This window comes from Triturus cristatus, chromosome 5_2 (genome assembly GCF_964204655.1).
Source record: "Triturus cristatus chromosome 5_2, aTriCri1.1, whole genome shotgun sequence".
In the NCBI taxonomy this organism is placed as follows: Eukaryota; Metazoa; Chordata; class Amphibia; order Caudata; family Salamandridae; genus Triturus; species Triturus cristatus.
In genome coordinates, this window is record NC_140588.1 from 469,805,353 (window position 1) to 469,831,665 (window position 26,313).

Sequence of the window (26,313 nt, forward strand, 5' to 3'; positions counted from 1 at the left end):
AAAGTGAGTGTCAAAGTGTATCAATCTGTTAGTGGCCTCGTGTTCAAATTTTTTTAGGTTCCACTGTCTTGTTGTCCCATCAAGGCCTAAGCCTGATTATCTGTCTTTGCTTAGCCTAATTGGGTGTGGCGGAGTTAGGTGGAAGTGATCATGGTTGGGACAAGGACCGCCCTGACATACACTATCATCTCACTGTGCAAGAGGAGTGTGTGCACAGAGATCAGTATCCATCTCAGGTGCTGGGATGTGAGGAGTTCAGGGAGTGCAGGTGAAGCTTGCAGAGTCTGAGGGAGCCATACTTGCAACCAAGGGGACCTGTGATCGAGCGTGTGGTGTCCGTGGGGTGTGGGGGGAACCTGAGCAGGAGCTGAGACTGTCTTCGGCCTCCAGATTGGGAGGATGAAAGTGCCTGATAATGCAGCCTCTGTCCAAGGTCAATGGCTCCCTCTCCCTGGACCCACACCATAGGATGCTTTGTTTTGGAAAACATCATGATGAGACCAGAGGGGTTTTGTAGGCCTTGTGGGCATCTGCAGCTGACTGCCGGGGGTCTATGGCAAATCACACCTTTGCTTGAGGGAAAAACATTTCTCCAGATGTGGAGCGCTCCAGCTTCCTGGGTCATAACCTTTTGTCTATGGAGGGAATAGTGATCCCATCCTCATGCAGGGGATGTCGGGCGCCTGAAGGTCTAGTCCGGATGGACAAAACTAGGTAACTGTTCCTTTCGGTGTTAGGTGGTTTCAGCGCTCCGTCCATCATCTCCTTGTGTTTGGTTTTGACTGTCTAGTCAACAGGGCGCCAGCAGGGGCAACTTGTATCATTGTCTGGTAGAGTTGAAAGACTGGGGGGCTGGGTCATGAGGCGTAGTCAGAGACTAGTGACTGCTTCACCTTTCGGCAATGGGAAAGTCCGTCAATTGCTTATAACTGTAAAGTGTATATACAACTTGTCTTTCATTTTGATTTCAATAGAGAAGTTTCATAATTGCATATAACTGTAGAGTGTATATACAATGTCAATCTTGTTTTGATTTCAGGGTGTGTGTGTGTAATACAAAGACAAGTGTTTGTATACATACAGGATTGATTTTTTTGTGCCAAACACAGTATATTGTGAGAGGGGGTTGTTGTCCTAAAGTTTTACACTTGAGCCCTGAGGATACGCCTGACTGCTCAGTGCCAAGCTACCAGAGGGTGAGCACAGGTTATCCGACAAGTGTTCCGTACTCATTTTATTTGGAACGGTGGGTTCTGACAGGCTTCAATGCATCTTAGCCAGCCCAAAACCGTTGGGTCTAACACACGGAAATTGGAATTACACGTTTTGTGAGAATCACAACCTGCATTGCAATTTTCCCCAAGTAAATTTCGGCAGGTAAAACCTGCTGTATTTTACCAGGAGAAAATGACTGGTAAATAGGGATACATGTGGAATTTGTGGCCAACACACCAAAATGTGCATGTAAATCCCCATTTTAAAGGGCACAATGTGTACTGGGTGATAATTATCGCACAATTTAAAGTCCAATCCCCGTTGTCCTTGATTCCAAAAGGTGGGATAATAATCGCCTTTTCAGATGGGCCACTCCTAATTAGGGCCATTATCTAATGGATGGATAGCTCTAAGACAAACAATAGCCAGAACTAATAAAGAACCTAGAAATCATATCTTCAAAAGTACTATTAAAAGGGCCCAAACACACATCAAGCCATGTGTGGAACCTACTGTTCGCCCATGAGACTCATTTTATACATCATGCAGCATTACCGCAGCCATTTTCAGCCCACTAACTAATCAACTCACTAACTAGTGACCCCTAACTCTTCGATGTGCTGACATTCCAATGCTACCATAGCCAGACACAGCCAGGTGCAATTCTGGATAGGATTTTTTTTTTTTTGAAAAAGTACTGTCAACACAGTGTGAGTAAAATTAAGAGACGAGATAAACCCAGAAGAGTTGCTGGAATCCTATCTTACACATGCCTACGTCTTTATGAAAAATAAAATTAGAAACAGAAACGAAAGCCACAAACAATTAGTACGATATATCTCCAACCTAAAAAATAGAGGCCTAAATTTGCTCGACCAATGCCATGATTACAAAAAAGAAACAGGTGAGATACTGAAAAACCACGAGGGAAATTACCTAGATATTTAATAGGGAAAAGGAAATATTATGTCAATAAACCTGCCGCTCCCAGAAAAGAGTCATTAAAAGTGCAAACGTCCACATAACCAGGCTCTGAAACATTTTTTATGACTAAAATGGAAACAAGTAAAACTAACCAGATCCCTAGTATATGCATAGCAGCTTCTGGATACGTTTGATTATTTTATTTCTATGGCCACTGTCACTGAGCAGTTAAATGTGGCTAGCTGCTGCAAGAAATGACACTGGTAGGGGTTCACCTGTAGAATTCCTTTAGAAATTGCTACTGTATGCAACCAAGTATTAATCTGACTATGAGTGCGATCAAGCGGTTTCATTGCTATTGGGACTTGCTGATCATATCTATGATAGAAAATTATTCTTAAGCTAGTTATCTGAAATTTTACATTTTGCATGCATCTTTGTACATTGTTCTGTGGTTTAATAACTGATGCTTTAATAACAAAAAGGTGGGGATCAAGAGATCCCTAGTATACGTACAGCCACCTTATTACAAAATAATCTGCACCTGCCCCCCACTTCCACCCCAAAAAAATAAAGAGTCTGCAATGAAAACAAAATATAAACCAATCCAACCTATATACAGTCACAGAATGTGCAAACCTGTGTAAAAGAAATGTTTTGATACATAACATGTTTAGTAAATTATTTCATTTTATTAGTCTAAAAAATGAATCTAAAAATATACAGATAGATTTGTCATGACCACCATTCACAGCATCCAGGAGGTTGTACTTGGTTCATGGATTGTCCCAGGCGTTTCAATTTGTGTTTATCGTGAATTCTTCACAATCAGTGCACTCACTTCATTTATCCCAGTGGGTGCTGAGATCAGATGACCACAGTGCACCGCCTGGGATGCAAAGCTCAGAAGATCACCTCTGTGGTCACAGTATTACACCCCATCATTCCAACAATAGACGCACAGAAAGAACAGCCAGACATGGACGGGCAGGTGTGTGCTGGTACACTGGTGAAGGATTTGCCACTTCCACCTTTGCTTATTCTTTTATTTTCGTTTCATGCATGCTGCTAAACACTGTCAGGCTGAGTCTTCTGAGTAATCTAATAGAAGACAGGACAGGAAACAGAAGGGGGGGGGGGGGGGGGTGCCACGCTGCAGATTCAAAGGTTTTTAGAATCTCTACATTGGGCCATGAAGCACTTTGTGTAGCCAAGACTGGATCAGATGTGAGCTGAACAGAATTCCAGAGGAAGGAGCTAGGGTTTGCATGGATATGGTGCTTAAACACTTAACACTTGCTCGCCAGGCAAGCACCCATGTCAGTAAATCTGACCATTCGCATCTGGCTGGCTTCTGATTGTATTGAAAGCAAGCGGTGGTCCACTGTAGTTCATCTCTTTCTCCACTCTTCGGGTCACCGATATATTTGCACCTGGTCATTCGTTATATCTACAACAGCTGGAGGATCTAAAACAAGCTGTGTAGTAGAAGATACTCTAATCAATATCATGTCTGGTCCATATTATGGAGATGGTCCTCTGTAGAGTATGACTTATTCAATTCTTTATTACATGTTAATTTCAGGCTAAGAGATGTAGAGACCTTCTAGACTACAGTGTTTAGAAATACCCAATTAAAGTGCAATGTACAAGAAGTGCTAAGAACCAATGTTATCTTTCAACATTAAAGAAAAAAACTTGACGGTGGGCATATTATGAACATTTTTGGGTGCTGTTTTTAAAGTTGTAAAACCAAAGGGGATGATGGATGGAGTGTTGAACATTGCAAGCACTCACCCATCATCATTCTTTAGCTCACTCCGCCACCCCAGTTCAGACATGGCCAGATGCAAATTAGTCTGACCCTGTGCCTCATGGGAACAGTCCAGTCCGAACTGCCAAGCCATGTCTTCCCTGGACCAGAAACAAGCAGCCTGGGACCGGTTTCGGGTTCATAACCCTCATCAGCCAGGCTATCTTGAATCCAGTGGCAAAGTGAACAAGGGACCCACGTCTGGGCATACCCTGCCAACTTAGGGCGAACAAAGTAAAACCAAAGGGGATGATGGACGGAGTGTTGAACATTGCAAGCACTCACCCCCAGTCAACTGATCTGGGTTTATTCCATCATCATTCTTTAGCTCACTCCGCCACCCCAATTCAGACATGGCCATATGTCAATCAGTCTGACCCTGTGCCTCATGTGAACAGTCCAGCCCGAACTGCCAAGCCATGTCTTCCCTGGACCAGGAACAAGCATCCTGGGACCAGTTTCGGGTTCATAACCCTCATCAGCCAGGCTATCTTGAATCCAGTGGCAAAGTGAGCAAGGGACCCACGTCTGGGCATACCCTGCCAACTTAGGGCGAACAAAGTAAAACCAAAGGGGATGATGGACGGAGTGTTGAACATTGCAAGCACTCAACCCCAGTCAACTGATCTGGGTTTAATCCATCATCATTCTTTAGCTCACTCCGCCACCCCAGTTCAGACATGGCCATATGCAAATCAGTCTGACCCTGTGCCTCATGGGAACAGTCCAGCCCGAACTGCCAAGCCATGTCTTCCCTGGACCAGAAACAAGCATCCTGGGACCGGTTTCGGGTTCATAACCCTCATCAGCCAGGCTATCTTGAATCCAGTGGCAAAGTGAACAAGGGACCCACGTCTGGGCATACCCTGCCAACTTAGGGCGAACAAAGTAAAACCAAAGGGGATGATGGACGGAGTGTTGAACATTGCAAGCACTCAGTACATCAACTGTTGTTTTTGCATTTGTCACCCCGAGTGGGACGGGTATGCGCAGACGTGAGTCCCGTCCTCTCCATGCCACTGGAATCAAGCTATCCTGGCTGAAGAGGGGTGAAACCCCGAAACCGGTCCTAGGATGCTTGGTTCCAGTCCAGGGAGGACCTGGCTTGGCAGTTCGGGCTGGACTGTTCCCATGAGGCACAGGGTCAAGACTGATTTGCATATGGCAGGGTTCAAACTGGAATGGCATGGTGAGCAAAAGAACGATGGATTTAGGCCCAGATCTCTGTACTGGGGTGAATGTATGACATTGTTCTGCATTCTGTCCATCAACTGTTGTTTTTGCTTTTAAAGTTGGGCGCCGGCAAAATTTGTATGGATTTCCCTCCAGTTCCAATTTCGTACAACAATCAATATAGTATCAGCCAATGAATGCAGCTGTCTGACCGGATGAAGGAATTGAAACAGTTCACATAGATAATCTAGTCTAACAAGATGCAGGGATTCTAAGTCAAAGAAATACTCCTGTTTGAGCCCGACTTTTTTCTTACCTCTTCAACATGACTGAATTGGAATAATTCAAGCATTATCTTGATGGCACAAGTCTATATTAGTTGTAGCTTTCCAAACACTTTCTGTCAAACGCCCAAATGTGTGGACATGCAGTGTCAAACCACGGCTTACACTGGTAACCTGCATTGCTTGCAGCTGTGCTAATGCCATTTATTAGCGAGAGAGAGAGAGAGCATGAGATGCAACTGGATCGTTTTGACTAGTACAACGACATGACGCTCAACGGAGACTGCGCTGGACGGACCATGTTGGACATCCAGTTAACCTGTGGCCCAGGAGCTGCTTTTTAGCGTGAAGGCATATTTCACAGACTTACATATAGTGTTTCTCCAAAATGCTCCTGAAGAGGATCAGAGTCAGTCGCTTGGCGTACTGTGGGGCTTCTATGAACACATTTTCAAGGGCTGGTTTTAGCTGCTTTAAGTCCATCCCCTAGTAGAGACCTCCTTGGCACATATCCTTGTGAGATTTGCAACTGTTCCTCAGACATATTTTATGGCGCTCAGATTCATCTGTTGGATTTGCAAACCTAAGTGGCACAATGAGTATAACAGGTAATCAACTACAAAGGGGTCAATTGCTTCCCTTGGATATTTCAACACATACGGCAGGCATTCACAGTAGGTCTTGAAATCGCTGGGTTGGTGGGTGAGCAGAGGAAAGTCATTCCAGCAGGGCTTTAAGTGGGTTGAAAAATCTAGGAGCTCACTCAAAGGGGCGTTGTCAATGTAATTAAGGGTGTGGCTTTAAACAGGTGAGCTAAAAATTTGTGTTTAGCACAGTGTGCCGCCCGACTTGTATTTTGCTGTTCCTGTCATTGCGTCCAGATATATGATACAACAAGTCACATCATACCTACAAGTCAGGACTATTGACTTTGTCAATGTTTGCTAGTTGCATAAGATAAATAAGTAGCAACTATGGCTTGTATATGATATATTGAAAAAACTTCCACTTAAAGCCCTGGTGACAACACAACAATGTTGCTGCTCCTGAGTTGCAAAAAGCGAAAGGAAATCCAGAGAGAAATGCCTCTCTTTAAAGGATTTCCCTTCCTCTACAATGCTCACCATGCACACATCGATGTGCCTGCTGTCACTGCAGTCTGGGGAAAAAAACGGACTGCCTGTGCCAGGGCACAAAACACAGCCCGACAGGCCCCCTTAAAAAAACTGCCGGTGCTCAGACCCGGTGAGACCCGGCCCACTTAAAGCCCTGCATTCCAGGAATAGGAACACTGGTGTATCGTAGCTGTGGGAGACAACACCACAATTGTGGTATAGACATTGTGATATTTATTTGCAGACCTAAATGCCGTGTACATTTTTACTATTGAAGATACGGGAAATCCCCTTTCCAGTCCAGATTACATTTCTTACGAGAGCTTTTTTCAAGGTCTTCAATATGCACAAAAGTGCAAAAAAGAGTCGGGAATAGAAAATGCGATTGCCTGTAAGGGGATCATTTATGGAGTGATACTTCCACTAATCAATTTACTCTTTGGAACAAAGGCATGAAAATAGTATTGGAATTATAATTTTTTTTAAGTTTGAAAGAAAGATTTTATTAATACAAGCAAAGGTATCCATACAAAAGTAATAACAGTAAATGCTTGTCAAGGTAGTTCATTGAAATATGACTAAAGAATGTGATAAGTTCATGCCACTACAGCACAATAAATTATACTGCGCAAAATGAAAAACAGGCTCATAAATAAGAAATAGGCCATTAATACAGAGAGATTAAATCATAACAGTATTAGAATTGGAAATAAATCTGGGAACGCACAAGGGGTTAAAGGGGGCTTAAAAACCTCCTGCTGGAGTGGTTTTAGCTGAGAGCACCGTTTGGCACACATGTCAAGGTAAAGTGTAACAGGGGACCACAGATCTAGACGCTTAGTTGCCAACTGCATAGGATATACAAAAGATGTGTCCAGTCTGTGATTATGGCAGACTGCATACCACCATGCCTTGTAAGAAATCTTTGTAAAGTCCTTCCAGTTAACAGTGATCTGTTGAAAAGCAGCCGCTAACAGCAAATCAATGATTTCAGTGTTAACTGGGACATTCTCCCACCACGGTGCAAGACTCCCCAAACAAATATGAGTGATAGAAAAGGGACATGTAGTGTCAAAAATTAAGTTAATTTGGGACCAGACTTGCTTCCAAAAATTGTGTACAAGTGGGCATAAAAATAGCGCATGCAGTATATCAGCCTTTGGGGAGGAGCATGACCAACAAGTATCTGGGGTGGATGCGAAACTTCTGCTTAGAGCACTGGGAGTGAGTAGAAGTCGGTTATACACAAAGAACAGCGTTTGTGTAAGATTAGCTGCCCTGGAAGACTTACGTAGCTTGAGCCATATGTTATTCCAGAGAGATACTGGCCATGAAAGCTGAAAATCTCGTTCCCAAGCGTCCTCCACCTTGGATTTCTGTCGAAGGGTACCCATCCCCTGTAAATGCTGATATATACTGGAAGCTGAGGGTTTAGTCTTAAGTAGGGAGGAAAGCTGTGAAGGAGAAGTCCGGGAAGTGGGGGTCAGGGACATAGCAGAGATTTGATCGAACCTAGCCATCACAGCCAACTTGAGTAGGTTATACTTGGGTAGGAATGAGTCAGGCAGGTCAAAACGCTGTCTAAGTGAATGAAAGGTCAGAAAATTTGAATCTGAGAGTAGCTGATGTATCCATATTAAACCCTTTCGGCGCCAGGTCTTCCAATAGATTGGTTTACCACAAATAACTAAGTCTTTATTGTGCCATATTGTTGAACTCAGGAAAAAATCAGTAGTGTCCGGGGGGGGGGGGGGGGGGAGATGGTATAAGAGCTAAAAGCTTGGAGGTCAATTTAATTATGGAAGAGGACACCGCCTGCGGTTTACGCGAGAAGGAAAGGTACTCTGAGAAGGAGAAGGGAGAAAGGAAAAGAGGCTCTGTACTGAGCCATAGAGGGCAATCCTCTGAGGGATCAAGCAGCCACAGTGAAGCCTGTCGCAAAAGGAAAGCTTTTTGATAAACCTGAAAATCAGGAAAATTAACTCCTCCCTCTGTCTTGGGACGAATTAATTTAGCTAGAGACATTCGAGGTCTTTTTGAGTTCCACAAAAAAGAAGAAAGGGTGGAATTGATCTTTTTAAAGAACTTGGCAGGGATAGGGACTGGAATATTTGAGATGGTGTACAATACAATGGGTGACAACATCATCTTTATCGTGTCCAACCGACCCCACCATGATAAGTAAAGTGGATGCCACTTGGCCACTAAGTCAGAAATTTTCTGTATACATTTGTTTAAGCATAACGCCACTGTGTCTGATATTGAGGGGGTGATATACATGCCTAAATACTTAATATGAGAGGGGCTCCATCTGAAGTTTGAGGCGCTAAAATCCGCTTTAAAGGTATACTTGGTCAAGGGAAGAATCTCACATTTGTCGTTATTTAACTTGTAACCAGAAATTTTGGAATACGCCTGTACTTCTGTCAGAAAGGCAGGAATGGAGGCACTAGGGTTGGACATAAAAAGTAAGATGTCATCCGCATAAGCAGCCAGTTTAAGGTGAATGCTTGCCGAGTGAAAGCCATATATATCTGGATTCTGGCGGAGCTTAGAAAGAAAGGGCTCCAAGGCTAAATTAAAAAGGAAAGGAGAGAGAGGGCAACCTTGACGGACACCCCTACCCAAATCAAAATACGAGGAAATCAAACCATTAGCACAAATAGCCGCCCTTGGGTTGGAATAAAGAAGAGAGACCAAGGATACAAACTTGGGACCAAAACCAAACCAACGGAGAGCGTAAAACAAATAAGTCCATTCAACCCTATCGAACGCCTTCTCAGCATCAAGCGCAATTGCCGCTAGGGGATGTTTAAAGGATGAAGATTTAGACAGAACATCGAAAAGGAGTCTGGTATTGTCCGTGATAAATCTGCCTTTGACAAAGCCAGACTGTTCCATACCCAAGAAATCAGGCAAGTAGGAGTCAAGACGTATAGCCAAGGCTTTGGAGAAAATCTTATAATCTATGTTTACCAAGGAAATAGGTATATAATTTTTGCAGTACTTGTGATCTTTCCCCTCCTTTGGTATAAGGCATATGTGTGCTTCCGAAAAAGATCCTGAGGAGCAACCCAAAGTATTGAAGAAAGTTATAAGAGAGTGTAACTTGGGCAATAGGAGTTTGGAAAAGTGCTGAAAGAATTCTACTGTAAAGCCATCGGGCCCAGGCGCCTTATCTTTTTTGAGTAGCTGAAGAGCCGCCGATAGTTCTTGTTGCGTTAGGTCTGATTCCAAAAGACTTAGATCCGGCGAATGATGAGAGGGTGTCTGGAGAGTCGAGAAAAACTGAGAAAGAGAGTGATCGGATGGTTGCGATTCCGAGGCATAGAGGGATTTGTAGAATAGGGCAAATTTGTTCAAGATATCCGCATCCTTGAACTTTAAATCTGAGTGGTCGTCGTAAATGGATTCAATATTAAGTCTGTTGTGTTTGACTTTCAAGTAATTAGCTAGTATTTTTCCCGCCTTGTTTTGCCCCCGTAAAATTTAGCGCTGGATTTTAGCAAATATAATGAAGCATCCTCCGTCGATTTCTCGTTAAATTTCAATTTAGCATTAATGAGGGCCGTGAGGGATTGTTTTGAGTGTGAGGTGTAAAAAGAGTGCTCTAACTGTTTGATGTCCTGTAAAAGGTTCTCAGTAAATTTGCGAGAGAGTTTCCGCCTCTTAGCAACAAAGCCAATAATGAAATCTCTCGCTGAGGCCTTGAAGGCATCCCATACAGTTGAGAAGGGTAGAGATTGGTCCGTATTGAACACAAAAAACTCATCAAAAAAAGTGGTGAAAGCGGTAGTAAATTTTGGATCCAGGAGGAGAGCATTGTTGAAGCGCCACCGTTTGGGACCAGCGGCCTTAGGTAAAATTTCTAGACCAATTGAAACAGGGGCGGGAATTATAATTTTTAATTACCGATTATTTAAACTATTCATAGAGTGGGCTTAGCTCCACCCAGAGGAGTATTGCCTCCGCCCCCTCACTTCATGCTATTGGCTATTTGGTATATTCTACCCTGGACCCCTAGAATTATGCAGCAGAGGAGGAGCAAATTATGTGGCAGGGTTGACTAAATTATGCTGCAAGAAAACGCAAATTCTGATGTGTAGTACAGCACATTTTGTCATAATATTTCTTAATCATTTTTTTCATTCTTACACAAGGTAACACTGTCTGGACAAAAATCTTGCTTTATTAGTGCCATTATAACACCCAAATACGGCAATAAGAGACTGAAAGATGACAAGTCAACCTTTGTGAAGGATGTTTGCGGGAACATGTCACCACATTTTTAGTAACCTTTGATCTGCGTGAGCTATAAACATTTAGTTTTTGGTAAAGTCTGCAAATAATGCGGTAGGTGATAGATTATGTACCAAATAAGACAAATCCATAATTATGCAGAAAAGGCTGCCACCACAGAAGCGCATAAATCCAGTGGCCCTGATCATACCTTTGTAGGAAGTGCTCCTCTTGGATAATATGATGGAGTATTTTACATCTGAAAAGTAAACTAATTCATCATGCTGTTTGTCGCACTCAATTCTTTCATTTATTTATGCATTCGATATAGAAAGCAAACCTTTATTGCTACCTTCTCCCCAGCATTAATAAAGACTATAGAGCAGGCTTTATGTGCTAAACAGTTCCCACGCAACACCCATGGATTCTGCTGCATTCCCAGATTTCCAACATTTCATAAACCTGCAAATGCGTCAGAATCCTACGCCTCCCCTGGGGAGGCGTAAGGAGGTGCAACAAGGAGAAATACTTTTATTTCTCCTAATTTTTTCCTCTTTCTATGCATGCTGCATTCTGCAGCACACATAGAGGAAAACACCATCAATGATTGTTATTTGTGCAGGAAGGTGTCCCTTCCTGCACAAAAACAATCATCCCCGCAACGCAGGCACCCTTGCGCCTTGGTGCAAGGGTGTCTGTATTGGCGCATGGCAAGCCAATTATGTGCCAACGCAGGGGAAAGCATAGGGATGCATCATATTGTTTCAAATATGACGCCTCCCTGTGCTTTTAAAGTGGTGCAGCAAAATGGCTTGCAGCGAAGCTCTGCGTCATCTAGCTGTAAATGAGTACCACTGTTTTTAGGGATGGACTGACCTTTTTTGAAACAGAGACGACTTTAAAATACCATATGGGATTATTATTCCTAACATAGACTTGTTTGTGTATGCTTAACATGTTCAACTGGACATAAAGATAGTATGGCTGCAGCAGACAAACACAAGAAAACAGATAAAGAAAGCAAGATAAAGCAAAAGAATAGAAAAAAAAGCCAGAAAAGACTAATAAGAAAACGAAAGATACTTACTACTGACTAACTGGCCAACACTCAAAGCAGAAGAGGAGGAAGTTGAGGAGGAGGAAGAGGAAGGCTGGCGGACTGGGCTTTGAGACATGGCTGCGTGACTGTGAGCCAAATGCAGAAGGTTGGCTTGTGATGCTGCTTGACTCGCTTGCGTCTGCGGAGGCTGGTGGAGCTAGACATTAAAATGTGAAACAATCGTTATTACCCGGCACCCTCCATGCACAACCAATAGGACAGCGCAGAGCCAAGCACATCAGCTGAGGTGTTCTAGTCTATGGATGCAGAGGGTAGATACAGAAAGGGGGACACCTCAAAGACATATTGTGAATTTGCACCAGCAATCATTATAAGGTTTGTTTTCATTTTTGTGAACATGTGAATGTCCCTGCCCTTCAGGGGAACACGGGTCCTGTCAAGGGTGTCAATTTTTCAAAACTCATGAAAATGAATCTGCTGTTAAAAATCATACTACATTTTTCGATGAATCCTAAGGTATTAAACTACAAAAAAGCAGTACTTGCTAGCAGTACAAAGCGCCAAGAGGGTAGTCCTAACCGACGTCAGGGATAACATGCCAGTATCTTTCATCTCTTTTCTACGTCTTCTCATGAGAGTAAGATACGAAAACAAGCGAGTTGTGATGTGAAAAGAGGTTATTAGGGGTACCTAACAAAATCGGTAACATGTTTTTATCCTGATTGACTTTCAAAATAATGTCAGCCGCTTGTAATGATGTCAATGACGTTGAGATAGAGAATATTTTACACTCTCTGAAATCGGGTAACTATTTGGTAGAGCAGGGCCTTGCTCCAGGGCATCCTCGGGCACCTCTTTGCAGCGGTCGAATACATCTTTAACATGTTCCAGAGAAAGTATGTTTGCACACATGAGCTTTGGAGTTGCTCCAAGCCTCGCCCTACTTGGTACAAAGTGGCACTTTTGTTTAGTAGAGTTTATATAATAGAAGCTTCCAACTCTTTTCCGCAGCAATAACAGTGGCCCTTAACAGCTCATTGCTCAAGGAAACTCAAAGACTAAGGAGTCAAAACTCTGTGGAAGTATCATAGAGCATAACAATTCCGCAGTACAGTTCTCTATTTCAAGATAAAAACTTTATTTTGAAATAATAAAGACTCTCATTTGTTCAATCAACACACAATATAATTTCCCTGGTATACGATTCTTGAAATAAGAAAAATGGTGTTACTCACAGCCAGCAGTAAATAAAAATAAATGCTTAAAAAACAGGTCGGCGTACCATCATCGAACAGATCTTTATGCTTGACCAGTGGCACATGCTGAATACTTCATCTGGCACTTTCGGAGGGCTCCTGCATCTTACAAATGTTCCAGGGGAAATATATATTTCCACCACATTCGAAGATGCACCGAGCCTCTCTCTGTTTACTGCGCCAAAAGCCATAGCATTGTTTCACAGGGTTAATTAAATATTGTATAATATTGTAACTCTTTTGCACAACGATCACATTGATTATTAATATCACGATGTGCACACCGCATACTGTATATATTAAGAAAAAAAATCAGAAATAAAGACGGTAAACACTCTGGAATTATAAAATACCACAGTCCGAATCTATCTCAGGATGAAAATGAAAAGTCTGAGACAGATAAAAAAAAACTCACGTTGTTTCTCAATCTTTTTTCAGTAAACGAACAGTACACTTTGTTTGAGCCTAGGATTCTTTAAATAAGAACGGCCGTGTTTCTCAAACCGAGGAGAATGTAAGTGTGCGGCGATAGGGCACAGTTCTGCCACCATCCTAACGGACCTTTATGTCTGACCAAAATAAATAGGTTATATAAAGCTTGTATATTGTTCACGAGATTGCTTCCAACGTGAAAGTTCACATCCCCTGACTTGTTTTGAAAATATGCTTTGTGTCATTTCTGTTATCAACATGAATTTTCATCCGTGAACAGCGAATTAGGAAAAAAATGTTTTCTTGAGTTGCGAAATCTTAAATGACAAAAATACTTAATATTATAATTATCTAATTCTCTGTAAATGTTGGAAAATAGAAACTGATTATTTCACTGTTGTGTCTTACAAAGACAAAGCAACTTGCGAAGGAATAGCATAATTAATTGCGTACTCGTAAAGTGACAGAAAGAAACCACAACTTGGTACTGCACTGGAATTGTCCGTGGAACAACACTCTACTGCAGTGGACCACTGGGTGGCAGGCTACCACTATAAACCACAGGAGGACTCTTCATTTCAGTAAACAGCAGGATGGCATTTTACCAAGGTAAAACACAGAATAGCATTCTACTATAATAAACCACAGGATGACAATCTGCTGTAGTAAACCACAGGATAACACACTACGATAATAAACTGCACCAGAGCACTCTACTATAGTGTAACACTAAACACAACTCTACTCCTGTAAGCCAAAATAAAATACAAGATGACACTTTACTGTGGAAGACACAGGGATAAAACTATTATGTTAAACCACAAAATGGTCCTGAACTATTGCAACCCATAAGATGACACTAAGCTAATATTTTATGTTAGGCTGATGTTGATGCTAACAGGGGGTTTCTTAGAAAGTTTGATTATAGTGGATTGTAGGGGTGGCTCGGGAACTTTGCTTATTTCATTATTGCAGTTAATTAAAAATGTTCTGCATGAACTGAAGACTAAAACCCCCTTTTTAAATTATTTTTTTATTTTTTAGAAATAAACACATACATAACAGTGCTTTCCTAGTGTTAAGGACCTGACGACGAGGCAGTGCCATTTAAACCACCAGATGTCGCTGTACAATACTAAAGCACAGAATGCCACTTTACAGCAGTAAACCACAGAATGATACTCAACCATAGTAAACAATGCAGTGCCACTACTCGATAATAAAAAATAGAGTGACACTGTGCTTTTGTAAATTACAGAACAGCACTTACCTAGAGCAAACCATATAATGACAGTCCACCACATTAGAATATAGGAGATTAGAAGTGTATACACTACTTATCCTTTCCAAAACCACACATTGGTGCTGAACTGCAACAGACCAAACATGGCACTATGCCTCACTAAGCTGCAGGACGCATCTTCACACCAGTAAGTTGTAGATGCCACTGACAGTAACGAACCACAGAGTGGTACTCTGGTACTGTGAATGACTGAGTGCAGCCAAGTCGCAGTCAATGAGAGAGATAGCTGACTGCCTTGATGTGAGTTATTACTGAGCTCTCTTACTGCCTAAAGAGATTGATCCACAGAGACAAACAGGCTTCAACAAGAGCAACCGTGGCTCACCTTTGGTAGAGTGGCTTGAGCTGCAAGGCAGCCTTCACAGACAAAGTGTGAGGTGTTGCATGCCACAAACCAAGCGGATAATGATACAGGTAAACAAAAAAAGAAGGGCACCTAAGAATGGCTCACTTTTCATTCTGAACAAAGTGAGAGACGTAAACAATTGCATACCCCCTGACACCTCAGCACGTGTTTCAGGAGCTTAGTAGTGAGAGTTTGACCTACTATATTGCAATAAGCACAGATCACTGGTCTTATCTTAAGTTCTTTGAGATCTTTCTACTGTTAGTGAGTGACATGACACCCTTGTTTCTTTAGTTAAGTTAGTCTCTGGTTTGTGCCTGTGCTATTGTAAGATTCTATGGGGAGCTCAGTCCATCCACCAAAAACCAGAACCTCCTGTAGCAGGACTTGAGATCTAAATGGGACTATTTAAACAACTAAAGCTGACCCAACACCTGCTTTGTTTAACGATCAAAGTATTATGGATCAGGCTCATTTATGTTGTGTGAAACCTTTACTCAGCAGGGGCCGAAAAAACAGCGAATGCTAATTCACAATTGTTGATTAAAGTTAAATTATACGACGCCATGGCCATGGCAGAAGCAAAGACAAACTCAAAGAAATTATTTGCAAATAAAAATTTACTTTTTAAGGCAAATATGGACGATTTACATTCTGCTTTTTAGGCAAATGACAAGGGATTTGGAACTTGGTGGTATGGGGAAATTGATGGGTAAGTCCCATTTAAGAAGATTTGGTCACAGGGAACTCTTCATTCCACTTTGTGAACTTCACTATACTTCTTCCGATTTTGCTGATCTGTGAGTCCCCTTATTCATAGGGAATTTTATACTTCAGGAACAGGGGCGTAGCTTCGGGGGGTGTGGGGGGGGAGTGTTACACCCACCTAGAATATGTATTTTCTGATAAATAGTTGGGTCCAGGTGCTTTCAGTAGGGTATGGTGAGGTGTCGGTCAGATTTCACCAGGAATTTTTACATACACACGGACACAAATACACACACACTCTGGTTTGAGAGTTCTTATAAAATGTTGTTTTTTTTCCAAAATATTGTGTTTTCTCTTAGTACCCCTACCAGTCGGCATTCTTCTAATTTCCACTGCCCTTTGGGCCACTCCCATACACTGTGCTTGTCGTACAATGTTTTTTAACACTATATGCCAGTGTGATTGTTGGAAAATCTGAAGCTCACACCCCAATTTTACTGACCAAGCTACGCCCCTGTTCAGGAAGTTCATTTAGTGCTACACGCTGAGAAAAGTAGGAAAGGCTCAGCCCTGGACAGGCATCCAGAGAGTGCAGTTGTACATGAGCCAGTTGTGTCGGCTTTTTACCATATTAAGCACAGCAAAGGCACCCAAATACATGTTACAAAGTATTACATACAAGATTCCTTTCAGCAGTCATTGCAATTGACAACACATTTTGGGGCATATTTACAATGAAATGCCGCAGTGCGGCGCTGCAAGCAATTTAGAAGCGCCATGCTGTGTCATTTAAAAAACATAGGGATGCACGCTATTCACAAGAATATGGTGCATCCCTGTGTTTTCCCTTGCGCCAGCTCTAAAAAAAAACTGCCTATTGACAATGCAGACACCCTTGGGTGCTTGCATTGCAGGGATGATTGTTTATGTGCAGGAAGGGTATCCCTGACCCTAGCTCCCATCATGTACTCGTTGTTTTGATATGCTTGGCCAGTGTCATAGCCGGAAATGCAACTTTCATTGCAAAACATGTTGGCGCCATCAGGACATTAAGCACAGAAACGGAGCATAAAGCGTGAGTATTCATCGTGCACCACAGCACACAAATTAGATTAACGAGGGGTATCAGCTGATACGGATGTCATTTGATAACCCTGGCACTGTCTTTGCTGCTGCTGGTTTTGGGGTTCATCAAGGTAGCAGCAGGATCAGAAATTAAACCCAGTTCCATAAGTTTCTTTAGTTCACACTCCTTTGCTTCTGAGAAGACAAGGGAAGGCTATTGAGGGGCTTAAGATGGGTCAATGGTGCCAACCACGTGTTTCCGTTCATAGCCAAAAGATGTTTGAAGTCACTTCCGATTTGGTATTTTAGTCATTTGAAGTTCCATGACTGAACAGAACCAGTATTCAAACATGTATCATATGAGTAAACATTAGTAACAGAAGAGCATTTAATAGTAATGCTTTCTAACAGTATTTGGCAACAGAACAGGGAGAATAAATGCTACAATGCATGTTTATGGAGTTTTATATTTTTTACTCCTGTGTATTGTCCAGTAGAAGCATAACAATGCACATCTAGAAAGAATGGTAAGCTGGCTTCTAAAAGCCGTGATGGGTGCTAAAATCACAGCAATTGAGAGAAATGTTTAGGATAAGCTCGAGTAAATAATGTCCCTTACCCTAAACTGATTCTACCCCTCCCTCTTCATCTCGTAATCAACTGTTAAATATCTAAAATCCCTAAAACTGACGCCTCGTCTCCTTGCAAAACTCCATCTTCGACAGTGGACACACAGTGAAATGTAAGTATTAGGAGGAGCTCATGAGATTTTACATATTGGAAGAACTTCCTACTTTTATTGGCTGCGCTTTCTCTTTTGAGTTTGTTGGGTTGACCATCTGTACATGGCCTATAATGATGGTTACTAGTTTACAATTTGTGGCAGTATAAATGTGTATTCTGCTTTATATAGTACATTTTGATCTATTTTGCTACGCCAAAATGAATTGTAAATGGACTGAAGTACTCAAAGAGCAGAATCCACGTTGATGTAGCCTGAGGCAACCCAGGAGTTAAGTGCTACTTCACTGGGGGAAATGTTCACTACAGGAAACCAAATATCAAATACTGAGAAAAGTCAATTTTCTAAATATCTGTATCTAACTGTGTTTGTCTTTAGTTGACTCTCTGTCAGTCGGCATGTCTGTCCACTTTACAGCTGAGCAGTACACCTGTATATAAGGCTGCTAATCTATCTATCTATCTATCTATCTATCTATCTATCTATCTATCTATCTATCTATCTATCTATCTATCTATCTATCTATCTATCTATCTATCTATCTATCTATCTATCTATCTATCTATCTATCTATCTATCTATCTATCTATCTATCTATCTATCTATCTATCTATCTATCTATCTATCTATCTATCTATCTATCTATCTATCTATCTATCTACCTGTCTGTCTGTCTGATTGTTTGTCTGTCTGTCTGTCTGTCTGTCTGTCTGTCTGTCTGTATTGCTGCAAGGTTCAGGTGTGTCCATCTGTTTGTATCCATTTGTCTTACTGCAAAACCCTTCCGTTTGTCTTTTTCTCCTGGCCCTCACTTTCAGATTGAATATTTTACATTTGAGAGATTCAATACAAATGTTATTGCTTCTTTAGGTTTTTGACTAAGCCACATTTTTTGAGGGCCACACTACCTACCCTTGATGCAAGTTGTAAGACGATACAGCCGTATTGCATAGGAATGCTGAAACTTTTCTGAATACATTTGTTGACCGACATGTGCACTTATACGTTAATGGAAATTGAGTGGAATGGTACTCGAAAATATTTTTTGTGGTTTACAGGCACAGTACAGAACTCTTCCCATTTTGCAGTTGTGCTTATAATGTAAAATTGTATGATAGTGATCAGTTCATGGACATAAACACGATGGGGCTTATTTACAAGCCCCTTATGCCACTGGTGCGTCACTTTTAATATGGGAAAACGTGACTACAGTAAATAAGCCCCTCTGTTCAGAAATTAAGGATGGGAATTCCACTCTCATTGTGAACAGGACTTTGCAGAAGCACAATAATTCCAAATTAAGCATCACACCCATGCAATTTCCCCATGAGAAATGATGGCATGGCAATCCTCTTGAAGATGTGTGGAAGAACTTTGATACACACGGAATAGGAGTGAAAAATACTTCTTTCTGCATGTAAATCCTCATCGTTCCTCGGCAAACTAGTAATCAGAGGTATTGGGGAGCGGTCAACCTCGAAGCTGGGGAACCGGGTGCTCATGTAAAGCGCTCTGATACCCGATATCTTGGGTCTAGTTCGCGCTATATAAAACTCTTTAAAAAAAAAATATATTCTAGCACGTGGTAATGGCCCACCCAAAATAGATGGCAATTGCGAATACGTTAAATACTTCCTCGAGTTTCGTAAAACGTGTAATTAGGGCGTAAGTCCACCTTTCTAGATTGCATTTCCACTGTGAATCAGAGTGGGTTAAACACTGAATAGAAAGAGTGGTGTCACTCTTTATTAAGTGTTCCCAGTAACTCTGAAAGTATGTGGCAATGCAGTAATGAAAATAAAATTACCACAACATTAGTAGATAAACCTCTAAAAAGGTCTGTACGGGAAAAGACAATGAAAACATGACAGAAAAACTGTACAAAGGATTTCAAGCATGGTGACCTCACAGCATATCCTTGGAAGGTCAATGGGAGCAGTAAAGGTGTACCTCTCCGTTAGACCACATTTCCAGTGCCTGGTCACATGAGTGGAGACACAACCATGACCATATGGCGTATTTACTTGCATTACACTGCAGTGGTGGAACATTCTGAAAAAAAGAAGAGAGTTTCCCAGGTTTTACCAAAAGGAACCGGGTATTGTAATCATTCAAAAAAAAAATTCCCTTTTGTATTGTTGACTACTCATATAGTAAGAATGTGTAAGTACTACAGAGAATCAAAGAAAAAGAAAAAAAGTTTATAAAAGTTTTTTCATAAATTTGGCAACAAGCGGACACAGTGGATTTGTTTTAATAATTAGCTGTTTTTAATATGAATGACATGTTGTGAGTTTCATGAGAAATTTTTGGGATTAATGTTAATAATTGCATAAAGAATTATTGCAGAAGATATTATCTTCAAATGTTTGTCTATAAAATGTACACAATGATTTGTAATCTAAAGAGTTTTTAAACGGATACTACATTGAGAGAAAAAATATTTTCATAAAGGTACAAATAATAAAATAACAAGAATATATATTCAGTTTACGTGTTGTCAAATTTATGAAAAAACTTTTATAAACTTTTTTCCTTTTTCGTTGGTTCTCTGTAGTACTTACACATTCTTACTATAGGAGTAGTCAACAATACAAAAGGGAAATTATTTTTTGAGTGGTGGAACAGTCTACCTCAGGTAAATTTTCCTCCGCTGGCACCTCACAGATGCACGATCCCCTGGCGGCGGTATTTCAACCTAACTTTAAAATGGGTTTTTAATTTACTCTTCCATCTTGTGACCTTTAGGACAGCGGCAGCCTGATAATACAAAACCTTGTTCGGTGCTATGAAACAACACATTCTTCATTGCTCCGGTACAGACTGTGTGGAATTCATACCAGCAAAAGTGTGTCCCAAATGACCCCCCATTTCCCACAGCTTCCAACCAGCTCCCTCTCATAAAGTATAGCCTGGCCTCTCTTTTTGTGACTGTTAAGACAGCCACAGTATCACAAGAATGAATGGTTTCTGCACAACCCTGACAAATGTTTTTTAAATAATAATTACCTTTCTGAAAATGAATGCTCTGCAGCTGTATCAATACTGCTATATCAGTACATGGTAGAAGGAAAACAAAATGCATTGTGAGCGCTCTGCGGATGTCTCAGCAGTGAAATAGCGATGCAATTTAAAAAGTTCCCCAAATATCCCATTAGTGAGATATCAGTGCAATGTAAAAAGTTCCCCAAATATCCCATTAGTGAGATATCAGTGCAATGTAAAAAGTTCCCCAAATATCCCATTAGTGAGATATCAGTGCAATGTAAAAAGTTCCCCAAATATCCCATTAGTGAGATATCAGCGCAATGTAAAAAGTTCCCCAAATATCCCATTAGTGAGATATCAGTGCAATGTAAAAAGTTCCCCAAATATCCCATTAGTGAAATATCAAGGCAATGTAAAAAGTTCCCCAAATATCCCATTAGTGAGATATCAGTGCAATGTAAAAAGTTCACCAAATATCCCATTAGTGAAATATCAGTGCAATGTAAAAAGTTCTCCAAATATCCCATTAGTGAGATATCAGTGCAATGTAAAAAGTTCCCCAAATATCCCATTAGTGAGATATCAGTGCAATGTAAAAAGTTCCCCAAGTATCCCATTAGTGAAATATCAGTGCAATGTAAAAAGTTCCCCAAATATCCCATTAGTGAGATATCAGTGCAATGTAAAAAGTTCCCCAAATATCCCATTAGTGAGATATCAGTGCAATGTAAAAAGTTCTCCAAATATTCCATTAGTGAGATATCAGTGCAATGTAAAAAGTTCCCCAAATATCCCATTAGTGAGATATCAGTGCAATGTAAAAAGTTCCCCAAATATCCCATTAGTGAGATATTTGTGCAATGTAAAAAGTTCCCCAAATATGCCATTAGTGAGATATCAGTGCAATGTAAAAAGCTCCCCAAATATCCCATTAGCGAGATATCAGTGCAATGTAAAAAGTTCCCCAAATTTCCCATTAGTAAGATATCAGTGCAATGTAGAAGTCAGTATAGAGGTGGATTGTGAGTGCTCTGTTTATGTCTCAGCATTGGGGCATCTCTGCATGATGTAAATTATTATAGAGGTTTATGGTCAGAGCACTGTCAATGTGTCAAATTCAATGTTATCAGCACACGTGCAACTAAATGAGATGTCTATTGGGGCAGCTCTGAGATGCCTTATTATTGACATGCTGGTGCTCGCAGTGGTGCATGGTGGTAGCTTGGTCACCTGGATTGCCTTTGTGTGGTGAAAGCCACTTGAAAAAGCTTTGTGCAGCGGATGGCTCAGCACGGGGGCAGCAGACGAGGACAAAGATGCATTTTCAGGGCTCATAGAATGTCAAATTGTTTAGACAACAGTGCAGGCAAAATTGAGGGTGTTTGTGTGTTGGTGAAGGACTGAGTAGCGAGGCATTTTGTGAAATCTCTTGTAGTCCGAGAGCTGGGATAGCATGTACATTGAATTTCAAAACAGAACCATATTAATTGATTACATTTATGGTGATGCTTGTAAAATCAGATTATATGGCTTTTGTACCATGCTTTCACTTTCAAAATGCTACTGCTTTAAAGAACACAATGATAATAACGCTCCCAGTGGCTTACGCTACACTTTGCAAATACATACTAGGCAGGCTAACGGAGTCATTTGTATGTTATGGTTCTATACATTCATGCTACCAATAATGTTGCCTACTTCTCAAAACACTGCCCACCCCTACTTCTTCTACACCTCATTGCAACTTAGCTCCGCAACACTGCTTGTCGTACCATTTTTAGTTGTCGGTACACAACATTTGTTGTTCAAGTAGCTCAGACCTTCCAGATATGCTACGATTGTTGTTCCCACAAGAGCCCTGTAGGCAGGGCCCACACTTACACAAACCCAAATCAGATGGCCTGTGCCCCAGCGAAAAACCTAACTCCTGCCTCCACCTTTGTCTTGGGCACCTTCGGTTTGGCTTTCATGACTCATGGCAATGTCACCCACAGCACACTCTTCTTCCTTAATGATTGTTTGATTTACAGGAGGGCTGGTATGGCAGATCTAATGTCCACATATCCAGGGGTATTCTGAGCCCTGTATTTAGTGAACATCAATCTGAGCACTTCTGCCAGACAAGGTGTGCGACTACTCCACCATAAAGGGTGGCAGAGTAGCCACCCAGCCATGAGTGACTACTCCACCACTATATCTGCGGGAGGTAAGTCGGTGAAAGACTGCGATGTATACAGTGGTGGACTATCATCAAACTTGGAAGCACTGCACTACTTATTGTTGAGCCTGGACAGATGGAATTTGGCAACGCACTCCCACTCTGTTTGTACTGTCTCTGTGTCCATAGTTCATGAGGAAATCCACCAGCACTGGTTTTATTTCTGCTAGACTTTTCGCCACCAACTAGGCCCCTCCCTTCCCAGAGACAGCCACTTTGATGTAGAAACATCCTCGGCCTTAAGGGAAAATCTCAGAATGTGATGGATTTTCCAACAGTAGCAAACAAAAGTTCTGCATTTAGGGGAGTGGGTAGGAATGGGAGGAAAAAAAGCCATTGTAGATTGCATCCACCCAGTCACTATGCTTATCCAACAAAAAGCATACTGACCCAATGATTGGGGTTCCCCAAGGAAAATATCTGTAGTATATTGAACATCTCATATGTATATTGTATTGGTTGTAAATGGTATGAATGTATTTTTAAAATATGTTAGGGAAGCCCTCATATCCTAATCTAGGAGTCATGCTTCATCACTGATCTGCCATTTATCAGAAATGATTACAGTGACGAATGGTCTCCCGATGAGAATAGAGAATACTTTTATTACGGATAGTGATAGTGTGGGCATCCCAAACATTGGACTATCTCTGAAATTTGACAATAAATCCCACTCATAGATCTGGCTCACCTTTATTTCTATTAGGTAGCATGAAAAGGTACACATGCATTTTGCTTATTTCTAGAAAGTGAGGCCCCAATGGATCGGGTTAAAATGCCCCATGGTGGAACATCCAAGAGGCCCCCTTGTAGACACACATTTGTCAAAGGGCAGTCTCTGCAAACAGCAAAACACAACAAGATGATGGACAGAATGTTGCACATTGGCAAAACATTCACTCCCAGTCAGAGATCTGGGTTTAATCCATTGTTATTTTGCTCACCACGCCACCCCAGTTCAGACATGGCCATATGCAAATCAGTCTTGACCCTGTGCCTCATGGGAACAGTCCAGCCCGAACTGCCAAGCCATGTCTTCCCTGGACCGGAAACAAGCATCCTAGGACCGGCTTCGGGGTTTCACCCCTTCTCAGCCAGGATAGCTTGACTCCAGTGGCGTAGTGAGCACGAGACCCACGTCTGGGCATACCCTTCCCACATAGGGCGAACAGCAAAACACACAAGATGATGGACGGAATGTTGCACATTGGCAAAACATTCACCCCCAGTCACAGATCTGGGTTTAATCCATCGTTATTTTGCTCACCACGCCACCCCAGTTCAGATATGGCCATATGCAAATCAGTCTTGACCCTGTGCCTCATGGGAACAGTCCAGACCGAACTGCCAAGCCAGGTCTTCCCTGGACCGGAAACAAGCATCCTAGGACCGGCTTCGGGGTTTCACCCCTCTTCAGCCAGGATAGCTTGACTCCAGTGGCGTAGTGAGCAGTCTCTGCAAACAACCTATTCACAGTGCGTGTCCATCTGGAGGATCTCCACACTATCACCTCCCTCAATAAGAGCGCTCCCTATAATCATAGGGGGGGGGGGGGGTTATTCATCAATATAATCAATTCTGACTATTGAAGCAGCTCTAGGATGAAGCACAGCACCTAGGCTGGTGTGAGAGGGCTTGCCTAACATTTATGAAATATGGTCACCCCATTTAGAATTCATACACTAGAGAGGTGAGATGTCCCATATATGACGGATGATGCCTCTGGAACACTGATCACTTGGTCGGCATTGCTCTGTTGGATAAACATGGGTTTCCCAGCACCAGTGTGGTGTAGGACATGTGCACCAAGACCTGGCAGAAGGAAATACTGCCAGTAACATCCTAAGTCAGTTTGTGAGTCTTACTACATAAACTCATAACAGGATTTTCTTTTGAAAAGGCCGTAATGAAGCCCTACATTATGGAGCACTGTGCACACCGTATTTATTGAATATCTGCAGACGTGTGTGAGAATCTTTCTGCTAATGGATGAAAGCCTCTACTTCTTCAGAAGTGTGAATTGATCAAAAAGAAAACTCAGCCTTCCCCTCTCTCTGACCAGTTATGGCTCATGAATGATGCATGGGAAACCTCAAAGCCAGCCCCATGCTTGTCAAAAGTACCTGACCGACTGAGCGCATGTAGGGAATATCACCCAGGCATTAAACGCCAGAGAGCGAGTTCTTCACTTTATACTTGTAATAAGCCTCTCACATATTAAGAAACATTGCCCTTTTAATGAGCAAATGGAGGTCTGTTACATATCATCAAATTAGAACCGTGTGCCTTAGAGTTGTGTTGTTTTTATCTTTTACAACATAAAAGGGCTTATTTGTATCGAAGGACGGAAGCGGAAATACGCAGGTTAGGATTGTGTTTGGAAACGTCTGCCATAATTAATGAGCATGGTTTCAAGCCTGTTTGGCAGGAGTGGTGGGTGGACGCAGTGGGAAATGACACAATATAAAAGTACCAGCACAGCACACAGTGAAGGGCACAGAGGAAGGCGTCGCTGGGAGGTGCGTCAGAGGCTCAAACTAATCTCTGCAAATGTTTGCCCCACGACGACGTTGGCAGCTTCTCACCGTGTGCCGCGCAGACTGAATGCCGCGCAGTGCTGTCAGTCACTGAGTTGTAATAATTCGCGTGATGACTGCAGCGGGCGTTATCACAGGCACGCTGTTTTGTGCTGCCAGCCTTCAGAGCACGCGCTCAATGGGAACGCTTGTGTGTTGTTTCTGTGCCCCAAACTGGGATAGCAAGTACGCTTTCCGAGGCAAAAATAAAACTATTGTAAAATGTACTGCCCAAATTTACATATATTGTTCCAGGTTATGGCACAAGCATAAACCGTTTAATGGCTTGCCTCAGTTGTTAGCTGCACGAAATGCCAGTCTGTGCCAGCGGTACCCACTGCATGCATTCGGTGACTTCCTTGTCTTGCTTTGACGCCGCAGGAACGCAGGAACGCCGCTAGACCACCAGGGACGGGACGCACACGCTGTCGGTTCCCCTCGCCGCCACCAGTGCTTGTTGGCCGCAGTGGGGGGGGACTACAGCTCCCGGCATTCACAGCGCCAGCCAGGACTTCCTTCCGGCTTGCTCAGCGCCCGGAGGGGCTATAAAAAAACAGAGGCTCCCTCGGTGGAGCGGGGGACTCACCTTGTCTTGCTTTGACGCCGCAGGAACGCAGGAACGCCGCTAGACCACCAGGGACGGGACGCACACGCTGTCGGTTCCCCTCGCCGCCACCAGTGTTTGTTGGCCGCAGTGGGGGGGGGACTACAGCTCCCGGCATTCACAGCGCCAGCCAGGACTTCCTTCCGGCTTGCTCAGCGCCCGGAGGGGCTATAAAAAAACAGAGGCTCCCTCGGTGGAGCGGGGGACTCACCTTGTCTTGCTTTGACGCCGCAGGAACGCAGGAACGCCGCT

At 42.3% G+C, this 26,313-nt stretch overlaps 1 protein-coding gene across 1 annotated transcript in view; it reads right to left on the reverse strand.

The window, feature by feature from the left end:
- Nucleotides 1-26,313, reverse strand: part of POU6F2 (POU class 6 homeobox 2) — an 884,429-nt gene that overhangs the window by 22,056 nt on the left and 836,060 nt on the right. Inside the window, exon 7 of the mRNA XM_085607439.1 lies at nt 11,851-12,019. Coding sequence (XP_085463565.1) covers nt 11,851-12,019 — 169 coding nt within the window. The remainder of the gene's footprint in view (nt 1-11,850; nt 12,020-26,313) is intronic.